Source organism: Notolepis coatsorum (genome assembly GCF_963971535.1).
Source record: "Notolepis coatsorum genome assembly, chromosome: 11".
Taxonomy (NCBI): Eukaryota; Metazoa; Chordata; class Actinopteri; order Aulopiformes; family Paralepididae; genus Notolepis; species Notolepis coatsorum.
The window spans coordinates 100,489,656-100,506,297 of NC_140175.1; the positions used below are offsets into that span (position 1 = coordinate 100,489,656).

The 16,642-nt window shown below is 46.1% G+C and overlaps 1 protein-coding gene across 1 annotated transcript in view; it reads right to left on the reverse strand.

Annotated features, from left to right (window-relative positions):
- Nucleotides 1-2,271: 2,271 nt before the first annotated feature.
- Nucleotides 2,272-16,642, reverse strand: part of tcf7l1a (transcription factor 7 like 1a) — a 53,393-nt gene continuing 39,022 nt past the window's right edge. The window contains exons 10-12 of the mRNA XM_084324255.1: nucleotides 14,842-14,949; nucleotides 7,146-7,200; nucleotides 2,272-3,655 (exon numbers count right to left, since the gene is read on the reverse strand). Coding sequence (XP_084180381.1) covers nucleotides 2,961-3,655; nucleotides 7,146-7,200; nucleotides 14,842-14,949 — 858 coding nt within the window. The 3' untranslated portion in view covers nucleotides 2,272-2,960. The remainder of the gene's footprint in view (nucleotides 3,656-7,145; nucleotides 7,201-14,841; nucleotides 14,950-16,642) is intronic.

The following is a 16,642-nucleotide window of genomic DNA, read 5'->3' on the forward strand; positions in this document are numbered from 1 at the left end:
GGAGAGGAGAGCGACCCAGGTCCAGAGAGGAGAGGAGAGCGACCCAGGTCCAGAGAGGAGGGCGACCCAGGTCCAGAGAGGAGAGGAGGGCGACCCAGGTCCAGAGAGGAGAGGAGGGCGACCCAGGTCCAGAGAGGAGAGGAGGGCGACCCAGGTCCAGAGAGGAGAGGGTGACCCAGGTCCAGAGAGGAGAGGGTGACCCAGGTCCAGAGAGGAGAGGAGAGCGACCCAGGTCCAGAGAGGAGGGCGACCCAGGTCCAGAGAGGAGAGGAGGGCGACCCAGGTCCAGAGAGGAGGGCGACCCAGGTCCAGAGAGGAGAGGAGAGCGACCCAGGTCCAGAGAGGAGAGGAGGGCGACCCAGGTCCAGAGAGGAGAGGAGGGCGACCCAGGTCCAGAGAGGAGAGGAGGGCGACCCAGGTCCAGAGAGGAGAGGAGGGCGACCCAGGTCCAGAGAGGAGAGGAGAGCGACCCAGGTCCAGAGAGGAGAGGAGGGCGACCCAGGTCCAGAGGGGAGAGGAGAGCGACCCAGGTCCAGAGAGGAGAGGAGAGCGACCCAGGTCCAGAGAGGAGGGCGACCCAGGTCCAGAGAGGAGAGGAGGGCGACCCAGGTCCAGAGAGGAGAGGAGGGCGACCCAGGTCCAGAGAGGAGAGGAGGGCGACCCAGGTCCAGAGAGGAGAGGGTGACCCAGGTCCAGAGAGGAGAGGGTGACCCAGGCCCAGAGAGGAGAGGAGAGCGACCCAGGTCCAGAGAGGAGAGGAGGGCGACCCAGGCCCAGAGAGGAGAGGAGGGCGACCCAGGTCCAGAGAGGAGAGCGACCCAGGTCCAGAGAGGAGAGGGTGACCCAGGTCCAGAGAGGAGAGGGTGACCCAGGTCCAGAGAGGAGAGGGTGACCCAGGTCCAGAGAGGAGAGCGACCCAGGTCCAGAGAGGAGAGGAGGGCGACCCAGGTCCAGAGAGGAGAGGGTGACCCAGGTCCAGAGAGGAGAGGAGGGCGACCCAGGTCCAGAGAGGAGAGGAGGGCGACCCAGGTCCAGAGAGGAGAGGAGGGCGACCCAGGTCCAGAGAGGAGGGCGACCCAGGTCCAGAGAGGAGAGCGACCCAGGTCCAGAGAGGAGGGCGACCCAGGTCCAGAGGAGAGGGTGACCCAGGTCCAGAGAGGAGAGGAGGGCGACCCAGGTCCAGAGAGGAGAGGAGGGCGACCCAGGTCCAGAGAGGAGAGGAGGGCGACCCAGGTCCAGAGAGGAGAGGGTGACCCAGGTCCAGAGAGGAGAGGAGGGTGACCCAGGTCCAGAGAGGAGAGCGACCCAGGTCCAGAGAGGAGGGCGACCCAGGTCCAGAGAGGAGAGGAGGGCGACCCAGGTCCAGAGAGGAGAGGAGGGCGACCCAGGTCCAGAGAGGAGAGGGTGACCCAGGTCCAGAGAGGAGAGGAGGGCGACCCAGGTCCAGAGAGGAGAGGAGAGCGACCCAGGTCCAGAGAGGAGGGTGACCCAGGTCCAGAGAGGAGAGGAGGGCGACCCAGGTCCAGAGAGGAGAGGGTGACCCAGGTCCAGAGAGGAGAGGAGGGCGACCCAGGTCCAGAGAGGAGAGGAGAGCGACCCAGGTCCAGAGAGGAGAGGAGGGTGACCCAGGTCCAGAGGGGAGAGGAGAGCGACCCAGGTCCAGAGAGGAGAGGGTGACCCAGGTCCAGAGAGGAGAGCGACCCAGGTCCAGAGAGGAGAGCGACCCAGGTCCAGAGGAGTGCGACCCAGGTCCAGAGAGGAGAGCGACCCAGGTCCAGAGAGGAGACCAACCCAGGTCCAGAGGAGGGCGACCCAGGTCCAGAGAGGAGAGCGACCCAGGTCCAGAGAGGAGAGCGACCCAGGTCCAGAGAGGAGAGCGACCCAGGTCCAGAGAGGAGAGCGACCCAGGTCCAGAGAGGAGAGCGACCCAGGTCCAGAGAGGAGAGCGTCCAGAGAGGAGAGCGACCCAGGTCCAGAGAGGAGAGCGACCCAGGTCCAGAGAGGAGGGCGACCCAGGTCCAGAGAGGAGGGCGACCCAGGTCCAGAGGAGAGGAGTGCGACCCAGGTCCAGAGGAGAGAGCGACCCAGGTCCAGAGAGGAGGGCGACCCAGGTCCAGAGAGGAGAGCGACCCAGGTCCAGAGAGGCGACCCGGCAAGCGAGAGGCCTTTCTGGGGAGGATTGCCGGCGTGTGATGTACCGTGTACTGCGAGTCTGCGACAAACAGTAACCTTGAGACTTCCAAAAACAGACAAGGACCCATTTGTCAGAAATCAATGGATGTTTATTAACACAGTGGGGGGGAGGGGCTTTATAAAAGAAGAGGTGGAAATAGATCTACACTCGTTACTAAATGACAAAAAAGCATATTAAACAAATCATCGCTCCACTGTTTTTTTTTGTTTTCCATTAAAAAGCAGGTCTAGTCTTTTAATACGATTGACCCGTCTCAAGCGTCGCCCCTTTTCTTTATTCCTCCAATCATAACTGTCGCTTTCCCCGGAAACCGTTGCTTCCTAGATTGGCGGATCAAGAAGAAGAGGGCGGGGCTCGAGGCGGGTCGACCGCCGTTCACAAAGTAGATCGTTCGGAAAAAATGAAATGAGAAGAGGGTAACATTATGCAAAATAGAGGCTTACAAAAAAATACATTTTGTTCCATGAAGACAAAAGTTAGAAAGACGTGGTCAAATATTGACCAATATTTTTTTTCTTTTTCTCCTTTTTGATACTAATATAAAATGCGGGTCTATTGTCTATAAAAAAGGTTTGTAAAAAAAGCCTATTTACAGCCTTTAAAATAGAGGTAAGAAAAACAAGGTAGGAACTCCACCCTTTAACCTTTAAAACAACAGATCTTAAGGGCATGGTGTCATCTCTGGCAGGTCAGGGGTTAACAAGACTAGAGGATTCTAATCCTAACATCTGTACAGTAGGAAACCTCGGCCCCCCCTCCGCGGGCTTCAGTGATTGGTCCTAGTGACTAGCGACAGGGGCTGGGACTGGGCTAAGGCACGGTGGGAGCTCGGCACCGATTGGTGGTGGTGGTGGTGGATGGCGGCGGGAGGCGGGGCCAACCCGGGCGGGTACGGGAACGGGCGGGAGAGGAGGGGCGGAGTCTTGCTGCTGGACAGGCCCATCATGTGGGGTGAGTAGGGCGGGTGGGAGGAGGAAGGGGAGGAGGAGGAAGAGGAGGGGGAGACGGAGGAGGAGGGGGAGGAGGAGGAGGGGGGCCCTGAGGTCTTGCGGACGAGGGAGTGGGCGTGGAGCGAGTGGAGCGAGTGGGGCTGCAGCGGCGGCGGCTGGGAGTGTGGCTGGTGGTGGTGGTGCTGGTGGTGCTGGTGGGGGTGGGGGTCCCGGTCGGGCCGGTGGGGCCTGGTGGTGAGGGACAGCGGCTGCACCTGCTCGTCGTGCGGCTGGTGCTCGTGGTGCTCGTGGTGCCCCCCCCCGTGGGCGTGCGTGTGCTCCGTGTGCGTGGGCGCCGGGGCGGCGGGCGAGGCCAGGGCCGTGGTGGGTGTGGCCGGAGAGTCCAGGGAGGAGGCGGGGCTGGCCTGGGACAGGTGCGTGTGCGACAGGTGGGTGTGTGTGCTGTGGGGCCTCTCCTGGGAGCGCGACGGCACGCAGGGCTTCTTGGGCTGCGGGGAGAAGTGTTCGGGGACTGGAAGACAAGACGGGACGGGGAGAGGGAGAGGGATGAGTACATGGTTGACACGCTTCCTGTCTAGCCCCTAGGGCTGACCCCTACCTAGCCCTACTAGCCCCCGACAAAACATGTTTAACAAGTCCTTCGTCCCACGTGCCGTTGCTCTGATGAATTCTTAAGATTATAAGAATGAACGGCACAGGAAGTCCTTCATCCCGACAGCCGTCGGACTTTACAACGCATCACTGCGCCTCACTGCATCACTGTGGGTGACAGTTACCATCTTCCTGGACAACATTGTTTAATATTACACTTACTGTACACATATATACAGATTTCTGTATATTATACCATATATTTTATAATAGAATGCATATACATAACATAGGAAATGTATATCGCACCGTATTTTATTCTCAGGCTTATTTTTATTCTTATTCGCGACTTGTTTCGTCTACCTAAATGTTTACCGTGAGCGATTTGTAGTGGCAAATTTCCCTCGGGATGAATAAAGTATTTCTATTCTTTATTTTTGTTTGTACTTACATTTTTATTAGCAGTTTCTTGATTTACAAACAAACATCCACGTACAACATTACAATTGGCGGTCAAAATTATAAGAGACAGTACAATACAATTCGACAGATAACAACTAAAAGCTGATAGTAGCAAATAATATCAAAATCAAATGAAGAGTTGACCTAAATGAATAACTAAAGGGAAAAAGAAAAAAAAAGATATAAAAGAATAAAGTGACATGGGTTCTTTGGTACCTTCATAGTTCATTTTCATTTCGATTTCTATTTCTCTTCTTGTCTCCTTTTCACTCTCCTGTGATGTCGTTTCTTTTCTTCCTATACTCTTCCCACTTCTCCCATTTTGACTCAAACTTCTAGTCTTGTAGCCTCCGCCTATGTGTGATTCTCTCCATTTCCTGTATCCCCCCCACTATCTGTCCATTGTTCTTTCGTCGGTGCTTCTACTCTATACCACATTTTCGTCAATGCTTTCTTGGCTGCTACTAATAATATCTTAATCAAGTATTTGTCTTCCCCCTGAATTCCTTCCTGTGTTAAGTTCCCTAAATACAATACTTGGCCTGTCTGGGGTATTTCATATCCTACTATTTCATTTATTATCTCTCCTATCTCTTCCCAATAGTTCTTTATTGTCTGACATCCCCAGAATATGTGTGTGTGGTTTGCCATTTCCTGTCCACATTTTCTCCAGCATGATTTCTGTGTTGGTGTATAGTTGCCCTGTATTTCTGGTGTTAAAGAATCTAATTATGTTTTTCCACCCAAACTCCCTCCATATCCTTGACCCTGTGGTTGTGTGTTGTATCTTACATATGTTATACCATTCTTCTTCTGTTATCTCCGTTTCTAATTCCTTCTCCCACTTTTCCTTTATATATATGGTTGTGATGTCCTTGCTGTCCATTATTGCCTGATAGTGCTGATATCCCCCCCCCTTCCTTCTTTGTATGCTTTTACCATTATCCTAATTATCCCATTCTGATCTTTGTCTTTGTCTAGTTTTATTTCCTTGTTGTAGTAGTCTCTAATCTGTAAATATCTAAAGTGGTCTCTATTCTCTAGTCCGAATCTTTCTTTCCATTTTTGTAGAGTCTGGATCTCCCCTCCTATCATTGTACATATTGCTGTTATGCCTCTCCCATCTTTTGAACCCATGATCTTCTATCCCTGGTTTCAATTTGTTGTCATGCGTTATCCATCTCAGTATCTTGGATTCTTTTTCTAGCTTGTATTTCTTTACTATCTTGTTCCATATATTAATAGTGAATTTGGTAATTGGGTCTATTAGTTGTTCCTTTCTTCTGTATAGCTCCCCGTCTCCTATTAGTGCCTGCACTTTGAGTCCCTCATTTCTTGTTTCTATGTCTTTCCATTTGGCTTCATAATTCTCATTGCACCAACATGTTACTATTATCAGCTGTGCTGCATAGTAGTAATCTTCTAAGCTGGGTATTGCCATTCCTCCTTTCTCCTTTGGTAATTGTAGAGTCGCATATCTGATCCTTGCCCCCCCCCCCCCCCCATATGAATCTTGATGTTTATTCCATTCCCTGAACTGGCTTTGTGGTATTAATATAGGTAGAGGCTGAAATAGGTATAGTAACCTTGGTAATATATTCATCTTTATGATTTCGATCCTTGAGCTAGTCTAGAGGCATTACTGTCCATCTTTCTAGGTCTCTTTTGATTTTCTGATTAATCTGTGTAATATTCTTGTAATATTCACTCCTAGGTATCTGATCCTGTCCATATCCCATTTAATCTTGTATTTTTCTTTGATCTCTGTCGTTGGGGTGTAGTTCAATGTTAAGGTCTGTGTCTTCGTTACGTTAAGTCTATACCCTGAGTAATGTCCATATTCTGTCAGTAAATCCATCAGTGTCAGGAAGCTTGCGTCTGGTTGTCTCATATATACTATCACATCATCTGCGAACAGTCCTAATTTATGTTCTGTTCCTCTTATCTCTACCTCCAAGTATTTCTATTCTATTCTATAATCTTAACCATGGTACTGCTTGGGTACCTGAAGCTCCATCTGTGTTTGTGTTGTTGTTTTTCTTTTGTCTATGTACAGAACTGTTTTGGGACAATGTCTTCTGTGCCTGTGGGGTGTTTGTACTGTGCTGTCTTGTTGATTGCAACCGTGGTGAAGACAAAGACAAAATGTCCATAAGTGAAAAAAATAAAGAATCTATCTATACCTCCTAACAAGGTAACTTAAGAGCCCTTCCGTTGCTTCCTTCCTTACAGTTTCCATGGCAACACACCGCTGTGACTATAGAGTGTCTCATCTCAGGCACGGTGGAAGATGGATTTGTACATTGTGGGTGTACGTTTAGTACATTTAAAAAATGGAAAAGTAATTATCTTTTTTCAAAGTTCAAATATCCACTGTGGACCAATCTATTCTGAAAGGACATTCATGGAGTGGCTGGTCATGTGGAAAGTAAGCACACGTCTCCAGACTGATTCCGCCAAAGTCCCAGACTCGTTTTCAAATATTTGACTGAGGAAGGAACTAGAACTATTTGAACATTTCTTGGGGGGGTGGGGGTGCATATATATATATATATATATATATATATATATATATACAGCTCAATAAATTAGAATATCATGAAAGTTATTTTATTTCAGTAATTCAATTCAAAAAGCGAAACTCTCATAGATTATAGATTCATTACACACAAAGTGAAATATGTCAAGCCTTTTTAGTTTTAACGATTATGGCTTACAGCTCATGAAAGCCCAAAATTCAGTATCTCAGAAAGTTTGATAGATCGACTTTTCCACGATATTCTAATTTATTGAGCTGCACCTGTACACACACAACATAATAGTTGAATGTTTCAAATAATTTTTTATTCTCAAAGACATGTGAACTATTTACACTAAAGTACTTGGTCTCAATGGGTTTGACCTTCTCAACTCATGAATGAATGTGAAGAACAGAAGGTCAGTCTTACCTTCTGGTATAGATTCAGTCTTGACATTATCCCGCTTCCTCTTCTTCCTCTTACCCTGCACAACACAAACAACCAATCACATTAGCCGCTGCGTCTTGACATCGACCAATAGAAAAAACAATGTTCAGAAATGCATCTTCTTGGGGCGGTCAGGTGGCGTAATGGAGATTGCGTTCGTCACCAAACCCCGGAGCGGCTAGATTCGCCTGTTCGAATCCAGCTCACAGCTCCGGGGTTGTCACCAGCTTGGCTGGCCGTTCACACTAATACAATTGGCAGTATTAGAGGGTGGGAGAAACTGGCGGGGTGGGTCCGGGTCGTTGTAAACAGCGACTCCTACAGTTCGGTCGGGGCGCCTGCTAAGCGCGGATAGGACTTGAGTGGGATAGTGTGATCCTTCCACACGCTACGCCCTCTCAATGAGAATCCGCGCTGCCAGGTGAAAAGAAGCGGTTGATTGGCTGGACGTGTGTCGGAGGAAGCACGTGATAGCCTCCACTCTCCCAGACCGACTGTGGGGGGTAAGTGCGCAGCGACCAGGAAGGGGATTGGGAATTGGCATAACGACTAACATTGGGATGGGAGAAAATCGGAGGAAAAAGATAATAAAAAAAAAAAAAAAAAAATGCATCTTCTTCCTTTTACCCTGTGCAACACAAACAGCCAATCGATACCGGTACCCAACGGTACCTTTTTTACTTTAGAAAGAATTTTTTTTATCTACCTCAGTTTTTTTTTATTTTAAATTAAAAAATGTTTTACTTCAAATAATTTATTGTCATTATTATTTATTTAGAACAATTTGTTAACATTTTGATCGCCATGGTTAAATTCATAATTTACCATCCCTAGCCAGCTCTATTTGTCTATGGAGAAATTCCCCTTCTTTGCAGGGCTATAACTTTTTAAATTGTATTGCTAAATTGACATTATTATGGCCCATTCAATGTCCTATATCTATTGTTCAGGGTGTAGCAACGTTATACTTTTTCATTCACATATTCATACTAAAATACGGTCTAAAGTATAAGTATGTTTTTATCGTTTTCTGCAGCTTTCTCCAGAACTTGATTTATAGCTCCAAATGCATTATATTGATGATCAAATACAGTTTGGTAGCGATCGGTGCCAGATAAAAAATTTCAACTGGAGGTACTTCTAGAAGTTACTACGTATGATCTGATGTTGACCGGATGGGCGGGGGGTCGTTTATAATTCCGTGGGCAACGTTATATCATTCATCTAGTGTGGGTCATATGATCATCAGAGCAGTTAGTATAGCAGACATTAGAAAATAACGCTGAAACTCACAGTATCTTCCTCGCGCCGTTGGGGGATGAGCATGGAATAGAATTTTTTCTATTATGGGATGTCGAAATACCCGATCCATCTCCAGGTTGTATAATAGTATATACGTCTAAATCATGTTGTTTGTCGAGTTATTTGCACCGATCGGTGTTCACTGTGTCAAGATGGAGTCCTGCTAATGATAGCGAGTGCCCGGACGAAATATGGGTGAGCACCACTTCATCCACATGACATCCTGTTGGGCGATCTGCCGAGCGGCCACCAGATGGCGCTCTTGAACCGTTAGAGAGTTGAGTGGAGCTCAGCAGTATATCTCAGGTCCCCGGAGGAGAAATATGATTTCGATCACAGATTTTTGAAATATTGATATCAAAGACGTGTTACGGCGTCTTCGGCAGAATGAGCATGGCGGGCAATGACTAGTTTCGGCGTTTCCGGCGATTAAAGTGTTAATAATATATATAATATATAATATTGCAGCGAGCATTGTCTGCATCTAGCTTTGTAAAGTGTAACCACACTTGCAACCGTTTTTGGCATGCCATTGCCCTGACTGCTTTGTTGTTGAATCGAGTCAAATCCTAGGTAAGCATGTATTGTGTCGTTTTGCGGTCATCTGATTTTTTTTTTTTTTTTTACAGTACCGAAATGTGGATCTCACGTGAATCGGTACTCGGTGGTACCGACGTGATTCGGTCGATACCCTTAAAAGTACCGGATTCGGTACCCATCCCTAGACAGTGTGTCTTCCGACGGGACGGAGAATGACGAGTAGGGATGGGTACCTTTCACATTTGAACCGATACCGGTACCTGTGAATCGATACCGGTACCCAACGGTACCTTTTTTCGGTACTTTAGTCTCAAGAAATTTTATTTACCTACCTCAGTCGTAAAAAAAAGAATCCAAACTTCAAATAACTACAATTTCGACAGTTTTCGGCTTGTCATTGCTCCGACTGCTTTGTTGTTGAATCAAGTCAAATCCTAGGTAAGCATATATTGTACGTGTGAACGTTGACATGAAAAGAAAAAAAGTTTAAAAAAAAAAAAAAAAAAAAAGGTTTCTCACTTGATTCGATACTCGGTAGTACCGACGTGTTTCGGTTCGGTACCTCAAAAGTACCGAATTCGGTACCCATCCCTAACGACGAGTGACCTTCCAATGGCTACCTTGTCCTATACTTCCCCCGAGCATCGAGTCTCTTCATCCCCACAGGCCCTGCAGATGTTGCAGAGTATTTTTATCTGTGTTAAATTGCAATTAACACTTTAAGTGCCGAAAACGTGTTTAGGTGTCTTTCCTAGCCATGCTAAAGTTGCCGAGGACGCCCTAACTCGTCTTTAATATCAATATTTCAAAAATCTGTGATCGGAATCATATTTCCCCTCTGCAGCCTTCACACACAGTTCTGAGCTCCTCTCAATCCTCTAGCGGTTCAAGAGCGCCATCTGGTGGCCGATCGGCAGAAGCGCCAAACGCCATATTACTTCCGGGCACTCGCTATAGGTCCCGGGACTCGAGCTCAACACAATACATAGCGATCCGTTGCCAATAACTCGATAAACAACATGATTTGGACGTATATACTATTATACAACCTGGAAATGGACCGGGTATTTCGACATCCCATAATGGAAAACTGTCTACCCCACGCTGATCGCCCAACGGCCCGCGGAGACTGGGGTGAATTTTAGCGTGTAGTATTACCGTGTTTCGACACTAACTGCTATGATGAACATTTGACCCACATTAGATGAATGGTATAACGTTGCCCACGGAATTATAAACAATCCCCCGCCCATCCGGTCATCATCAGATGATACGTAGAAACTTCTAGAAGCACGTCCATTTGAAATTTTTCATCTGGCACCGATCGCTACCAAACTGTATTTGATCATCAATATAATGCATTTGGGGCTATAAATCACGTTCTGGAGAAAGCTGCAGAAAGAGATGAAAACATACTTATACTAGATCATATTTTAGTATGAATATGTGAATGAAAAAGTTTAACGTTCATACACCCTGAACAATACATATAGGACTTTGAATGGGCCCTAATAATGGCAATCTAGCAATAGAATTTAAAAAGTTATAGCCCTGCAAAGAAGGGGAACTTCTCCATAGACAAATAGAGCTGGCAACGGATGGTATATCATGAATTTAACCTTAGGCAATCAAAGTGTTAACAGGGTTCCCAGACATTGTAAAACGAAATTCAAGGACTTTCAAGTACTTTTCCAAGCACTCTTTTTATTTTAAAAGGGCATTTAAATTAATACAATTCACTTTTAAATGCTGTTATTTGGGGGGAGGGGGTCCAATATGTATGGCTTAAAACCAATTTCCGACAATTAGTTACACTTTAGAATAAAAAAAAATTAAAAAAAATCTTGATTAAGAACAATTTCATCATGGATGAACATAGGCCTGCCACGATAACACATTTTGCTGGGCGATTAATTGCCCCCGAAAATATCGCGATAAGCGATATTATTGCGACGGGTTAGAGAATTTTTTTTGATAAATTTATTTCCCAAAACTTTTATTTTGAAGCCCACCGCTCCGTCTTTTCCGGTGTTTGACTTTTATTTTGAAGCCCACCGACCGGACCGGAAGTATTGTTGTTATTATCCTAAGCAGAAACTATGAGCCAACAACATGCCTCGTCCGGTTCTGTTTTTGAGCTAATGATAAAACAAATTGTTGGTGAACAACTACCTTTCGGTTAGTTTTAACGTTAGCTACTAACGTTAGATGCAGCTACTACAGGCAATCAACGATGAGGAGGAAGCGTCAAAGCAGTAATAGAATAGCTGTGGTGCGTAAGCACTGCAGCACGACTCGAAACTACCGGAGTGTTATAATAAATTAATTCATGTTTAACTTGTCCCCGTGTCCAGTCCTTTGACTAGCCCCACCCGTTCATTGTAAACAATGATGCATGTAATTGTATTAACGTTATTCTGTGTTGTACTTGTAGCTATGCTATACGTTGTATTTCGTTTGTTAGATATTTAGCTAATGTTGTTAGCATGGAATGAGAATCAAAGCTCTATCGTTCATCTTTATTTAGCAGTCCAGTTTCTCCGGGCAGTAGCGAGTAACTACTTGGGTCTAAAAATAGCTAACGTTACACTACAAATAATGCTACTTGGTTAAAAGGAGCAACACTATTGAGAAATGTCTATGTGGCGTTGCCCCACGGAACTCCCGTGCTGTACTCTAGTAACGTCAGCGGCCCGCCTCCCAACACGGACAGTGACTGAAGGGGCACTGGTTCCGCCTCATTAAAACAAACGCGCAAATAGCAATTAATCGCGCCCGTCAAAATCATTGCATTCATTTTAATTATCGCAGCAATTAATCGATTTATTACTTATCGCGGCAGGCCTAGATGAACAAAACGTTCAATGCGAATGGTTGGCGTGAGTCTCTGCACCGGCATGGGTTCCTTCTCCGGCTTAACCGGGCTTGCCTGGTCTTGTTCATCAGCACCGACGTCCTAATAAACTAACCTACACTGTAACACGCAACACTTTGATGAACATTGTTACTCAGCTGATAGAGTCGTGACCTTCCTGATGACTTGTCGTACAGAACTTGTAAGTTGCTTTGGATAAAAGCGGCACCTAAATGACTACATGTAAATGTAAACGTGGCGCGTTGCTGTTAAAACATGTCCCTGTGCCGTATAGGTGTAGTCGCTCCACACGTACCCTGTGCCGCGTCACATGTGTGTATCTGTCTCACACAGTCTCTGCTCCAGCAGGGTGTCTGCGTGTCTCAGCAAGTCACATGGAAGACTTTTTAAAGACCTTTTGATGCCACGGTTTAATTCAATGTAAGGTTGATTATGCAATAAAAAAATAAGCACCAAATGTAACAGGCTTTCTCTTCTGGGTAAAACTTCTGGACAGTAACCGGTTGAGTTAAAGAACATAAATAACGTTAGCCTCATATGATAATTGCCTAAGTAATCTTTTTTGCCAAATTGAGATTTCTGCCTAACTGTCCTCTCGTCACACTGCTGTATCGATCGCCCTGGCTTAGTGCCTATGTCCTCAGCCAATCAGAACGCTTGTTACGTTCAAAAATCCCCATCTGCCTAACTCACTCGTGTGACTTGTGCATTTTAACGTTACATACACAGACGGCGATCAAATGACTTAGGCAAGTAAAACAACTGCCTAGTGCCTAGTGTATGACACGTATGTACGGTATGTATGAGGAAAAAATGCCTAATTCACAACATATTTTGTTTAAAAGTCACCTTATTTTGTTACGCAATGGTTGTTGTGTTTTTGTATTTTTGCAAACTTAATACACCTCGTCGAACTTATTTTCAAAATATAAATTAAAAACTCTTACACATTTGCTGGAAAATGTTTTTTCTTCTTTTCCAAAAAATCTTGAAAAATTACTTAGGCAATTATCGTATGATTTATTTAAATGTGAAAAATATTATTTGTCCTTAATGATATGAATCACTACAATAGACTAGAGAGCCAGGGTCTGAAATGAACCTTTTGGCTCACCTACCAAGGGCTCCTGTAGGCCTACTTTTCATAATAACGTATTGGGGCTAACATCACTTGTAAGACTACTGTGGGCTTGTTGAGCTGGACCGTGTTTAGGCCATAAGGACAGAACGCCGATTTCTATGTTACATGTTATTTAGAAGGCAGCTGTATTATTATAGTGGTTCTCCGTTTCATAGTTTACACACGACGGCTTATAAACAAACAGGTACATCCACCCCACCCAAGATGCAAAATGTGAACAGTTTCATTTAGCCTACAGGCAGTCCGTTGTCATAATGAATCTAGTCAACTTCCTCTTGTACATTTGGACTGACGATTGCCACACTTTTTAGAGCGTGTCTTATGGTTAAGACAATTATTTATCCGGCGATATTTCCGACACGTGATTCGGTCAATATCATTCCTTGCATGTATATTCTGAATAGGGACTCTGCGATGCAAATCCCCAGTTCCAAGTGAGGCCTGCAATGACACTTAACGTTAACTATCATGAAATACTGGAGATTACGGGGGGGGGGGGGGGGGGGGGGGGTAAATGGCTAAATGAAACCACAGGGAGAGTGTTTGCAGCTAACTAGCGCCACACCATCCAGATGCTCCAGGCAGCGGCCCATCGTGTGAGAGAGGACGGTGGTCACTAAGGGCCCAAGTTTGACTGTAGCGCGATATAATGTATACTCAGTAGATAGTAAATTATAACACTACCTTATGCATACTGCACCTTAGTTATGTGACACTGTGAATAATGTGAATATTTTTTTTCAGCTAGTTAGATAGTAAATTATATTGACCAAATTGACCTAATTGTTTACACTGCCTGTGTTGTTTTTACTACCTGTACCACCCCCCCCCCCCCCCTTCCCCCATGCTGCTATGATGCCTGAATTTCCCCAAGGGGATCAATAAAGGAATATCTTATCTTATCTTATCTAACAGAGGATTCAAACCCTCGTCGACTTTGCCAATGATACATTTTACAGGCACTTGGTGTTCATTTTGAATCCTGCTTACTGCATTCGATATATAAATGTTTAAAAGGTCCCCTATAGTAAAAATGGCCTTTTCCAGTGTTTTGCATTGTTTTCAAGCAATGTGGAGTTGTACCAACACTGACAAATCTGTACCACATCCCGTTTCTGCAGTTCAGCTGAGACAAGAATGCCCCCCACTGAAACAAGCCATTCTGAATTGACTCACTCTGTGACGTGAAGAGGCGCTGATCTGCATACCTCAGCCACTACTGTTGTTGTAGCCACCGCCCACAATCAACTGTGATTCGAGTAAGATAGCATAACGTTGAAATTAAGCCAAGCAGCGAATACGTCCTTGCACTCGTTTCCTAATGATATCGTGCTCCACAAGCAATGGGCAGAGTTCGTTTTTGGATTATTGCAAAGAATCACAAACTTTATAATGCTGCAGTGATTTCCTGGCTGTTGCTAAAGAAGGGAGCTAGCCTGTACCAAGTCTTCGGGACCGAAAGAAAGTATCGATGAATTCTATTGGAAAAAAAACCTTACAGATGTGTTCCATAGACTCACAGGAATTGTGTAAAATTGCCCAAAAAGTTAACAATTGTGGACCTTTATGAATAGTAATTTAAGACTATTTAATGCTTTTTAAGGCCTTTAATTAGTAAATGTGACTTTTTAAGGACCCGCGGCCACCCTAATAATAATAAATTTAATTCGTAGTGCACTTTACATTTGGAACCTAATCTTAAAACTAAGTCAGTGGTCTGTGGTGCTCTCAGGTAGTCAGGGAGGGCCTTCCACAGGCGAGGAGCAGCCGCGCAGAAGGCCCCCCGGTGGCGTCTATAAGATGTGTGGCTAAGTACTCACGTAGTTGTCTCTGGCTGACCAGCCGGGGTAAAGCTGGGAGTGGAGCTGTCTCTCTTTGCGAGCCAGGTCGTAGTACTTGGCCTGCTCCTCCCGGGTCAGAGAGTGCCACTGTGGATACACACACACAAACACAGACCCATGGTTAGCGAAGAAACAAACACTGACGCAATTGCAGGCGTTCGGTCACTCACACAAGACGGAGACAGACGGGACGCACACAGAGTGAACAGATTTACAGATTACATGCAAACGTACAGAGTTAATTACATTGACATTACAATATGAAGCCCTATATACAGTTTAGCCACTGATTGGGTATGGCTGGGATTGGATTACAGCCACACAAAGACACCCAGTCCAAACTTGGGAGACATTGCTTTGACTTGACATTCATTCCCTAGACCGCAACTTTAAACCTACCTAAACTTGTAAACTTGACCTAAGCCTGACCCCCCCAAATCAGCGTATCCCCCAATTGGGGGGGGGGGGGGGGGGTTGTCGCCTATTGGAAGAGTCATCCTCAATTTGATTTAGATTCAATGTCGATTCAATTAGGCTTGAAGGCGCCTGCCATTGTTCTCAAAAATAAGTAATTCGGTCAACCGAGTTTCCATAGTAGTTCAGCAGAAACTAGGCGCAGGGCAAACTAGAGACACCTGCAGGACGGGAGGTGAACTAGAGACACCTGCAGGACGGGAGGTGAACTAGAGACACCTGCAGGACGGGAGGTGAACTAGAGACACCTGCAGGACGGGAGGTGAACTTGAGACACCTGCAGGACGGGAGGTGAACTAGAGACACCTGCAGGACGGGAGGTGAACTAGAGACACCTGCAGGACAGGAGGTGAACTAGAGACACCTGCAGGACGGGAGGTGAACTAGAGACACCTGCAGGACAGGAGGTGAACTAGAGACACCTGCAGGACAGGAGGTGAACTAGAGACACCTGCAGGACGGGAGGTGAACTAGAGACACCTGCAGGACGGGAGGTGAACTAGAGACACCTGCAGGACGGAAGGTGAACTTGAGACACCTGCAGGACGGGAGGTAAACTAGAGACACCTGCAGGACGGGAGGTGAACTAGAGACACCTGCAGGACGGGAGGTGAACTAGAGACACCTGCAGGACAGGAGGTGAACTAGAGACACCTGCAGGACGGGAGGTGAACTAGAGACACCTGCAGGACGGGAGGTGAACTAGAGACACCTGCAGGACGGGAGGTGAACTAGAAATAGAGTTCAGAAGGAAATCTTCACAAAACCACTGAAAAATAAAAAGGCAAACGATTAATGTTGTGATTTTAAGCATTAATCTGACTTAAAGGATAACTCCACTATTTTGGGAAATTAGCTTATTTAACATCTTCCCTGGAGTTAGACAAGAAGATGCATACCTTTTTTGTCTCTGTGCGTGCATTTTAGCTTTGGGAATAGATGCTCCGTTAGCATAGCTTAGCTTCATCACTGGAAGTGAGGCAGGACAGTAGCCTTACAGTGCCTTACAGTGTATTGCAAGGTCTGACATTGACCAAACTTGATATGCATGACCTTGGTGGGCTCTAGGTCAACTCCTGAAAAGGGGGTCAATGTCAGACTTTGCAATCAAAAGTTAGGGGGCTAATAACCCTTGCCATAATTTCAGTGCACCCCTAACTTTTGATTGCAAGGTCTGACATTGACCCCCTTTTCAGGAGTTGACCTAGAGCCCACCAAGGTCATGCATATCAAGTTTGGTCAATGTCAGACCTTGCAATACACTGTAAGGCACTGTAAGGCTACTGTCCTGCCTCACTTCCAGTGA